At 36.7% G+C, this 11,726-nt stretch overlaps 1 protein-coding gene across 1 annotated transcript in view; it reads right to left on the bottom strand.

The window, feature by feature from the left end:
- Positions 1–2,788: 2,788 nt before the first annotated feature.
- LOC107549564 (leucine-rich repeat and transmembrane domain-containing protein 1-like) overlaps positions 2,789–11,726 on the bottom strand; it is a 22,857-nt gene continuing 13,919 nt past the window's right edge. The window contains exons 2-3 of the mRNA XM_016230690.1: positions 7,115–7,708; positions 2,789–3,573 (exon numbers count right to left, since the gene is read on the bottom strand). Of these exons, the coding sequence (XP_016086176.1) occupies positions 3,095–3,573; positions 7,115–7,708 (1,073 nt within the window). The 3' untranslated portion in view covers positions 2,789–3,094. The remainder of the gene's footprint in view (positions 3,574–7,114; positions 7,709–11,726) is intronic.

The raw sequence follows: 11,726 nt of genomic DNA, 5'->3' as shown, positions 1-11,726 counted from the left end.
ACAGTATTTCATGTTGTTTATTTTATATATTTGAAATTGGATGTATCTTTTACATCTTTCATTGTTATGCTTTAATGCGAATCACTAAGGAACACATTTAACAATTATTTTTTCATACAAGTTCATACACATATACCACAGATATATGACAATTTGAACTTTCTGGCTCAATGAGTGTTGGTTGATTTGATTTGAAAAGAATAATTATATATATGTTCATACAGTGCTTTAGATGTGATACAAGTTTCACAAGTGCATTGCAGCACACACTAATGCAGCCTGACATGCTGATGACAGAACACTCTTGTGTAACCGGGGCATGTGTGCATGTCCTTGATGTGTTTTAAAGGCCAGGTTACAGATTTCGACCTATAATCACAACTTGAATGTGATTTGTGCTTGATGACAGCCATAGCATTAAATTAAAATGTAATTCAAAAAATTCTGGCGTGTGGGTGTGTGACCAATGTATTTTTAAGAGTATGAATATTCAGTGTACTTTCTAAAAAACGTTTATCTTAAAGGCTGCTTTATGATAATAAAAAAGGAATTAACACAATGTTATTTAAAATTATTTTAGCATGTTGCACCTTGCAGGACATGTAAACTTTACCAATGTACAATATATTGCTTAGCTGTGTGGTCTGATGTTGTATAACATACATAGATCATTTCTGACAGATCAACCCTTCATATGCACGTTTATATAATCTTGTATATTCCATCTGTATCACTATTTCCTTCTTGTCATCTCATTTCTCAAGAGCTCAGAATCTCTTTATCCACTGTTTGTATCTGTATATTTACATGGCTGCTTATTCAATAGAGCACACTGATATAAGGATCTGTCTACATGACCTAATTATGAACTGATAGGAATCGTTCATTCATCATATTTTATCATATTTTTTATTAAAGATCTTAAATTATGCAGTAGACTGTAATTAACTTCTGTGTGACTGTAATTTCTGTGTCACGAGCAGAATCGCAATACTTGTATTAGAATCAGCCATTCACACAACTTCCCCCCACCCCCCGCCCCGTTAAGGGGAAAAAAGGGTAAACAGGTGACACAGGATCGATTAAAACACATACGTTTGATATGCTCACATAAATCTTTGGCCTAACTAAAGCTCAGTGGGAATTGATATTGCTTTGTCTATAGAGCTGAGCTGCAATACTGTAAACAGCAGGAGGGGATTGTCCCCTCAGTTTTCAGTATTATCATTTAAAAAGTTACAATAGATACCAGAGACTGTACAAAGGGGCAGAGATAGAGTACATATAGAAAAATCAATTGGCAAAATTACATTTCTCAATACGAGAGCTGTGGGAATGGATGTCCTGTTGTTCAGTTTATTCAAGGGATTACACCTGAAACATGAAAGCTCGTCACCCTGCACACAATAAAACATTCTTTTTTTTATGGCGTTTATAGAACTAATCAGGAACTTTGTGTCTTAACTACACTATCCATCTCCTCCTCATTTGCAGTTGATTTCACAAAGATGTGCACAGTACTGAAAAAATAAAGAAATAAATCAAATAATTGTGACAAGGGAGAGAGGCAGTTTTCTTTGCCTTCAAATAAGTTTGAAATCTGTATTAGGCCATAAACTGTGAGCTGGCTACTATTTGGCAGCATTGTGCTGGACATTTAAAGGGATAATTTACTGCTGGCAAGATGAGCTTTTAATAAAACTTGGCTATTTATGCAGTAGGAAGGCATTGCTTTTTTGTTTATTCGTTTGCTTGCTACATGACTAGAGAAAACGGAGAAAAAGGGCCAACTGCCTTTTTGTCAAAAGTATCGGCTGTTGTTTTTAGTCTAGAACATGCATGTGCAGTTGTTTGACCAGCCTAAAAATTTTATTTTTTTCTAGCCTAATTTATCCTCCTGAGACCCTGCATTCTCATATGAGAACATTATATTTTAGTGAATTTCTCTGAGATTGTACATGCCACAGTTTTAAGTCTGGATGTCCTGTACAGAACACATTCAGGGCAGAGATACTAAATGTTTGGATGTTTCACCATGACCACTCCCTCTTCTTGGTCTTCAAAAATGTCTGATATTAATTTAGTGACACTCTTATGGAAATATGATAATATTTTGTAATTATCATTTAAATCTGACTAATTTTTTAGCTGTGTGTCATGAATCAACATCTCAGGAAAATGTTATGGGGTTTCAAATCAAAATATGACTTTCTGTTACGAAACAGGACGTTGATTTCATACATGTCCTCATATGAGGACTCCGGGACTAAAAGCATGTTTATTACACATTCTGGGAGACACAACAAATGAATAGGGAAAGAAATTATATTTCAATATTCCTATGAAATATTATATATTATTATGAAAATCTTGTCAATTATTACTCCCATTATTACACTTCTTTTTTCATTACGTTGCCCCAAAAACAAACTAATATGCAAATTAGATTTAGTTTATAGATACATTATATATAATGAGAAAACCTGTTTATGGCCATTTTACACACATTTTGCATAAAGAAAAATGGTATATCAAATAATTCTGTTATAACATAGTTATACAAAGATAATGTATTGGTGATTTAAAAAAAAAAAAAAATTGTTTTTGCCTATGCATGTTCATTCATGTCTTTTTATTTATTTATTTTTTAAATTGAGTCCCGATGTCCTCTACCGAAGACGTAGCATAACTTATGAATGAAACATCATTAAAAAAAAATGCTGTTAATGCTATAAACAATGTTATGACATGAAAAAATTCAATTTTTTTCCCTAAAATGTTTTGCTGGGTCTTAAGAGGTGAAGCTAAAATAAAAAAATAAAAAAATAAATAAAATAAAATAAAATGAAAACGTGCTATTGAAACGAAATCTTGATGGACAGTTTTGGAGATTTACGTCTTTCCCCTTTCAGGTAGGATCTGTATCTGCATAATTAGAAAATAGCTGCCCCAGGGGCATTGCCAATATGGCTGCCAAGTACACTGACTTGCATTAAAAGGAACTTTGTAGATACACAACAGTATGTGGATAATCTGAAGTGTATCCTTGGTGTGTATTTGTGCTCATGTGCATCATGTGATGCCGATCTTCGCGTCACTCCAGAGGTTCCTTGTCCTTCTCTCTTTCAATGTTTTTCCGCTTGTCTCCTGAACCCGCCTCTTTTGCTTTCTTCTTCAGCTCCCTTTGATACTTGGCATTAATTGCTGCATATGCACATCCGTAGACAGCTGCTGCCAACATCATCAAAAACACAATTCCACAAATCACTCCCGTGATAACCACTGTGGCTATGGCGCGTCTGTAGTTCACAGGCCGGGATCTCTGCTTGGCCTCACACTCAGGGAGTATCGCTTCTCCTGAGGGGCTGAAATCACTCCCGGATGGTGCTCTGGGGCTTGGATGGAGCTGTCCGCTGAGCATGCGATGCTTATTGTCCAGGTAATGGATGTTGGTGAACAGGTAGCTGTAGCTGGTGATCATGCAGGAGTGGAAAAGCTCGTAGGAAATGTGCCGGAGGTCCTGCTGCAGCATAAGATGAGGCTGGACACATGTGACGCTGTCGACCACTCCACCTAAGAACAACAGAAAATGATGAAGCTGAAATGCCTAACAGATGAAGGTTGTCTTCACTATATATTTTTTCACAGAGCTTAACTCCGGGTTATCATCGTTCTAAAGCCTACTTTTAACCTTGGGTAGAGGAACATTTCACACTTGTAATTTATAAGCGGTCTTAGTGCCACTTTTTACCTGGGGAATGTAAAGGACAGTCGTGGCCTAATGGATAGCGAATCAGATTTGTAATCTGAAGGTCGTGGGTTTGAGTCTCAGATCTGGTAGGGCTTGTAGGTGGGGGGAGTGAATATTTAGCACTCTCTCCACCCTCAATACCATGACTGAGGTGAAACTCTTGAGCAAGGAACCCCCAACTGCTCTCCGGGCGCCGCAGCATTGGCTGCCCACTGCTCCGGGTGTGTGTGTGTTTGTTCACTACTCACTGTTGTGTGTGTGCACTTGGATGGGTTAAATGCAGAGCACAAATTTCAAGTATGGGACACCATACTTGGCCCTTCCTTTAAAGTCTGAAATGTCAGCTTATGAATACCCAGGATTAATTGTTAATACCCTGGAAAAATTATGAGCAGTGTACTGTAAAATGTGAAAAAAGATAATCCTCAATTTTGCTTACCCCGGGTTTAGAATGACACAGGGTTAACTAGTGTAATAAGCCCTTATGTAAAGCTCAGGGCTGGTAACCAGAAAACTACGTTTTCTATTTCTGCGTGGTGCAAGCAAGCCATGAGATATCAAAACTGAGCAAAACTGTGTAGGTGTAGGTTTAGCAGAACTGTTTTTGTAATAAGTTTATATTGACAGTATGTGAAAGTTATGGAAATTAAATCCACCATCCCAGTCATGAATTAAACAGCAGGTCACCCCATGCTTCAACATTTCAAATAAACTCACAGCAGCAGTTCAAAAGGGACACGCAGGACTAATGCAAAAACATGTTCCATGATCTGTTGACTGGAGGGAAAATTTATGGAGCTCTAACAGGTGCAGCCCAAATCTGGAGCCTACTCCTGGTTGCCAGTTGCATTAAAACTGTACGTCAGCTGATCAGCCAATCCAATTGTGAGATATGCTGTAGGATATCAGTGCGAATCAGACAATTTAAGGTTCGATATCAGAACAGTGTTGAAACCACACAAAGAGCCAAATTCTACAAAGAGGCCCAAGATAACCACATGGATGGCTGTAAATCAGATACCCTGGGGCGCCAGCAAGTCTGAACCAAGTCTATCTAACTAGCAGCTTTGAACAGCTTGCAGCATTAAAACAAATAACACTTATTAATAACTCCATCTCAGGAAGGAGATTGTCAAATTTGGGGATAGTAATCAAGATTAATGATCAAGGAGACAGCACATCATGACCATCACGAGTAAATCCATGAGGAAAATCATTAGTTAAGAATTTAAGACAGAGACAAGGACCTTTTGTTCCTCACAGAGCACGTCCTCACATTCACAGATTGGCACAGAGACTGTCTTTACAGATATATATGCATCAAAATTATGCTAAAAGGAATTATGAACAAATATCATTCCACTCCATATCATCTATGTAACCCACATATTTGACTATCACGTTTTAATCACTCATTGTTTATGTAAGGGATAATCAACGGCTTGTCATGCGTCTCTCACTTCAAACAAGGAAGCGGTTTAGTTACTTAGATTTTATCTCGTTGCAGAGGAAGATAATGTAGCGATCTAATATCTATTCTATTTTATTAATAAATGTCGCAGGGCAGCACTGACAAAAAGTTTCTGTGTGTGCTCAGCGCAATCTCCGGCCTCTCTCCCTCTCACTGTGTTTATGTGAGAGTGATGTGTGTGTGTGTGTGTGTGTGTGTGCATCAATTAAAGCAGCACATTAATATAGAATGGTGATTAAAGTGACTTGGAACTACCTGTGCATTAAAAAGTTTTAATGCATACCTTCCAGCCAATCAGAGTCAAGTATTCAGACAGACCATGGAAAAAGTCATTTTAAATAACTATTGAATAGTTTATAGGTTTATATTCAAGTTTGGTATGCATGTGTGTGAAAAGTCCTACTTGAAACATTTCTATCAATCAATTCTTTGTATTATGTATCAGATTCTTGTTATAGAAACCAGTCTAAATTATACTCTGCAAGAGCGGGAAAATTCGGACCATGTGACTAATAAGATAACATGTTGATTTATGTATTGGGAGAAGAAATGTAGTAGCACCCCTAGCTAAGATAATGTCTAATTGGTCAAAGCACCATTAGGGATATGTCTAACAGCCGAGTTTAAAACCCCATGACATGAACAAGTCGTGTCAGTAACCATTGGAATGTTGTTTGTTCAAGTGTGCCTTTGTCACCATTTTGGGTTGCTTGGCTTCCTGGCCTTCATGCCTGCTGCTCCTCTAACATCATGAGGAGATAAGCCATCTGGTCTCATTCTCACATTTTCTTTTCTTTTCCAATGAGAGTTTCATGTTCTGAGTTAAGTTTTGCTGTAAAAGAGTATTCGAGTTCGACCTCATCGGTGAACTTCAACCAGCCCACAACTCTGCAACATTCTTCAACAAACGATGCCCAATGATTGGCTCGCCAAGACGTCACACCGGACGACTACTAGACCTCCAGCAAATCAACAACCTTCGGAAACCCCTTTCTGCAAGGATGCCACAAAAAGGGAATCCCTATAAACACAGGCAACGCAAGTAAACCTCCAGATTTTAGCTGAACTGGTGCATTTAATATGACGTTTAATAGCTTCAATGAGAAACTCAATGCAAGGGTTAATTAAATGATTGATGGTTGTTCAGGTCTAAGAAATTGCATATGTTACTATAAACTGGGGATTTCACATTTTCACTCACTTGAACTCATTCTTTTCTCCCTTTCTCTATTTCTGCAACTTCTGTGAATGTGTGAGTGCGTGTGTTTATGTTTTAGATTAGTTTATATGTCTTTGATTAGTCCAATAAAGTCTTATTTATATAGAAAAGAGAAGCATCTTGTTACCAGTTAATGTCTTAAACTGCCGATCTTGTTAACATGCTAATAAATAATGTTTTCATTATATTTTGGATATTAATATCCATTGCAGAGTTGATGTTATACGGCCGGTTCAATAAATCACTGGCAATTCAGTTGATCAGCCGTAGAACAGTGATTCTGTCAAAATTCCCTATAAATATCACAATTCCCTTTGAGCTAAATTTACCTGTTTCCCTTTCAACATGATTAACTCATTCACACCTACCTAGAAAAGAATGGCACTGGCAGAGTGCAAGACAGGACACTCAAGCTAAACTTTACAAAGGGCTTATCACTGACTTTTTTCTCTGTGATAGAAAATGAGAAATTATTCAGATTTTTGCTTTTGGTAATAATATATAATAATACCAATATAAATATGCATATATTTCAGCAGAATTGTCATAATTTCAAAATATTCTTACCTACATTCTTCATTTGTGAGAAAAAAATATATATATATTTAGCTATGTATTATTATTATTATTGTTTTTAATAAACACTCTATTGTGGATTCGACCATGTTGTTACCTTTGAAGGCAAATGTCTCCAACCATAGTTTGAGTCCTATCAGATGACAGTCACATCTCCAAGGATTGCCCTTCAGCTGCAGAACTTTAAGATTACCAAGAGCCTCCAGATGTATACGGTCCAGCTTAGTTAGCCGATTGTAATGGAGTGACAGATGGGTCAGAAAGTGGACACTGTCAGCAAGAGCTCCAGGTAGACCTCCTATGGTGTTAAAGGACAAGTCCAATATGGTTAGATTTCTTACTGAAACCAGAAGGTGTCGATCCACTTCCCTAATAGAGTTATTGGCCAGGCTGAGGACCTTTAAGCTTCTAAGTCCCAAAAGGGAACTGGGGGAAAGCGTTGTGATTGAATTATTTGCTAGGTCCAGAATTTGAAGTTGTGGTGTCTCTCGAAAGGACAAGGAGCCTAGGCCTCGGAGATGGTTATTTTGGAGATACAGCTCCAGGGTATCTTGATGAAGTTTACGTGGAATATCATATAATCCTCGTCCTCGGCAATCCACCACTTTGGCATGAGTGTCACATGAGCACTCCTTGGGGCAAGAGGAGACTCTCTGGAATAATAGCAGGCTGGATAATGCAAAGACCACACCTGGTGAAGAGATAGAAAAATTGAATAAATTACCACTGGATTCATTTGGCCTTGATTCTCAGCCTTTTGTGCTTCTTGCACAAATAGTATATTAATTACGATGATACAATCATCAGACATAAAGTGACCCAATGTGTCTGCTACCTGTTGTTCTTTATATAGCTGGTAACCTACATTGTAATGTGAATTCCCATTTACAGCTCTAGTAATACTAATTTGTTAAAGGGGTCATACAATGCGATTAAAATTTTTCCTTTCTCTTTGGAGTGTTACAAGCTCTTGGTGCATAAAGAAGATCTATAAAGTTGCAAAGACTAAAGTGTCAAATCCAAAGAGATATTCTTTATAAAAGTTAAGAGTTAACCACGCCTACCTAAAACGGCTCGTTCTAACACGCCCCCACATGTCTACGTCACTATGTGGGAAGATTTAAATAACGCCGCCCAAATGTTCACGCAAAGAAAGAAGGCGTAACTTTTATTCTCACTGTAGTATTGTTGTCGCCGCCGCCATGCCGTGGAGACGCTGTGTTTCGTTGTGAAAGCGAAACTACTTTGTTTGGTCTTCCAAAAGAGGACGATATCTGCTTCGTCATGCCTAGAGCTGATCCGTGCTGGTCGCTGAGGGAATACATCAACTTAGTGCTGTGGATCGCCGGATCGGCTTTCACCGTGGACGAAGCGGAGTCCAGCCCGGGGTCGTCACATGTGGTTGCCGCTCCTTCATCGAATCCGCTGGGCACGCCGTTCTCGACCCCGCCGCCTCTGCTTACTCTCGCTTGAGGTATTCGGCCAATCACAACGCACTGGATAGCTGGCCAATCACAGCACACCTCACTTTTCAGACGATGAGCTTTTTAAAAATCGACACGTTGCAAAAAGGCGGGGCATAGAGGAGAAACAAAAATGTACAGTATGTGGAAAATAATGTGTTTTTTTTTACTTTAAACCACATAAACACATTTCATTACACCAAATACACAAAATAATGTTCTTTTTAGCAGCATCATATGACCCCTTTAATCTTTTTAAAGTGGGATATACAGTACGTTCAACTTTATCCACATACATACAGTAAACACATGCAAAGCAATGTATAATATATAATCTCAACTGCTCTCAAGGTAATTTAATGGAGAATGCGAACATAAAGATAACTATTTTTTAAAAATTTGCTCATTGTGATTCATTTTGCCAGCACAGGTTTTTCTCTCTCTCTCTCACACACACACACACACACACACATATATATATATATATATGCCATTTATTTATTTATTTATTTAGGCTAGTGAGATGCCAAAAGTCAAGTGCTTAAGCACCATTTGGGAACAATGTGTGCACGTTCTTGATTTGTGCCAATCTATGAAGCTACCACGGTGTTTAGTATTGTGTGTGTGACTGCAATCATTCATGTGGTGATGTTTTTGATGCCATCTAATACTGGACATGGAAGCATTAGTAAACTAATAATGGTGAAGCCAATATCAGAATCTGTAACTGCTCTTTTTAAGCATCATAAAACACCTCAGAGACATGTTACAGAGATTTCAAAATAGAGTGTCAACAAATTTGACACTCTGTAAAGTCTGCAGTCTCTAAGCCCATATTTAATGCTATATGCATATAGCTATAGATAAGCCTAGAATAAAAATATATTAAATGAATTGTTAGAAACTAAAATCAAAATTTGTGTTCACACATTTTATATTTCTAGGGCTTTTGTGTCATTTAATGTGACATTTTCCCCAAAGTCACAGTTAATATTGTATTTGTAAAAATTATTTATTTAGTGTCTGAGGGTTAGGGAGAGGTCAAATGAATTCAGTGTGGGAAAATTATTGGACTACAAAATACATATCTGGCTTTTAACTGTTGCATTTACAAAGTGATTTACTGGACACTTACTACAATGCCAATCACTCTCAACCTAAAGCTAAGTACTTTTTTAAGGGCACATGATACTCACCCTTGTGGAGTTTACTAAATAAGAATGTTTTTTAAAGCCCCAAGCCTAGTCATAAAATCTCTGTCACGCCACTGGACTGTCTGTGTGTATGTTTTCCTCCCCATGTTCTCTCAGTGACCCAGTTTCTGTCTCTAGTTGATTGTGTTCATGTGATTCAGGTGTGTCGTGTTAATTGTCCTCTACCCTATGTTTTTAAGTCCCAGTCTGCGCATTCTGTCTTTGCCATGTCTAAATCGTCATGTTTGTGTGTCACCAGCCATTCCTTGTTGTGGATATCCCCTGTGTTTGGATTTATTAAAGACTGTTGCTTTGATCCACATCTCCACGTTCGTTCCCTCCAACACAGTTCCTGACAATCTCACTGTTTGATGAGAACCAACAAGCATTTAGATTGTGTTTCCCTTTTTTTACAGATATAACATTTGTGCAGTGTTTGGAATAAATGTGTTCACTGACCTGAAGGGTTGCTAAATTAAGGACACAAACGTCAAACTAATGAGAACAGGGCTGTCCTCCCTCCATATTTTCAGCCATATTTAATATGGGGAGGATCTGCAAGGAGGAATGGCAGAGGATCCCTAAATCCAGGTGTGAAAAACTTGTTGCCTCTTTCCCAAAAAGACTCATGGCTGTATTAGATCAAAAGTGTGCTTCTACTAAATACTGAGCAAAGGGTCTGAATACTTAGGACCATGTGATATTTCAGTTTTTCTTTTTTAATAAATCTGCAAAAATGTCAACAATTCTGTGTTTTTCTGTCAATATGGGGTGCTGTGTGTACATTAATGAGGAAAAAAAATGAACTTAAATGATTTTAGCAAATGGCTGCAATATAACAAAGAGGGAAAAATGTAAGGGGGTCTGAATACTTTCCATACCCACTGTATATATATATATACATATATATTTATATGTGTGTGTGTGTATGAAAGCATGTGAACATGTTCAACAAAATTGATGGGCTCAAAGTAAAAGTAAAGGAACACGTATTTCAAGGTAATGAACAGTCAGCACAATATCGTGTGCAGTTAATACTTACTTGCTTTTTAGCTTATATTTCATTGATTTGATTTGATTTGATTTAATATGCTTTTTTGTTTTACAATATTTGTCCTAATTTGAATAAAATTAGGTTGATAGAAAAATAATTTTTAACAAATTAATTTGAATGTAAAAGATAAAGTAAATAAATAAATGAATAAAGCATGCATGTATGTAGAAAATTGCATGCATGTATGTAGAAACTAATGGTGTTTTTAGTGAAATGATAATGAATTAGTGAGTTGATGAAAAGCTAGTAATTACTTAAATCGAAAGTAACAGTAAAATAAACAATTGAGGCTGCACACTTATATCAAAATGAAATTGAAATATAGGTATAGATCTTATAATATCGTGATTGTAAATCAAAGTGGTAACACTTTGTAATAACTTTCATTAATAAATCATTAACAAACATTAAATAATGCTTAATGGATCATTAGTAAATATATATTCAAAGAGTTAGAAACGTGAGATAATGTGCTTGTTAATGTTTGCTAATAAATGTATTAAACATCAGATAATGTTTACAAAAATCATTATTTCATGTAAGTTAAGATGCTTACAAATGTCATTAAACTTTCAATTCCATATGATCAGGCACTTCTAAAAATCTACAAATGATTTTAACAGATGTTATAAAATGATTAAAAGCTTGTGTCAATGCTCAACACTTTTGCTGCTATTGAGGAGTGATACGGGTAAGGTTAGTGACACGTTTGATGGTATGGGTTGGTTAAAGGGTCAGACGTGTACAGGGGTCAATTTGATTAATATAAGGGAGCACGGTTCAATCTGTTTATATTATATTGTTTTGATAAATTAACAAGTATTTTCCTTTAAAAAATGTTTCCCCTGTTTATTTATGATTCAAGGAATATCCTGTTCAATGATATATTGAAGAGTAGTATACTAATGTGAGTGCTGAGGCAATAAAAAAAAAATTTAGCACCAAAATTGATAAATGATTAGTAATCGTTTATAAACATTTACAAATGATGAATAGTTT

The sequence above is a fragment of the Sinocyclocheilus grahami genome, unplaced genomic scaffold, assembly GCF_001515645.1.
Source record: "Sinocyclocheilus grahami isolate Dianchi unplaced genomic scaffold, SAMN03320097.WGS_v1.1 scaffold375.1, whole genome shotgun sequence".
NCBI lineage: Eukaryota > Metazoa > Chordata > Actinopteri > Cypriniformes > Cyprinidae > Sinocyclocheilus > Sinocyclocheilus grahami.
This window is presented reverse-complemented; position numbering and strand designations above follow the sequence as displayed.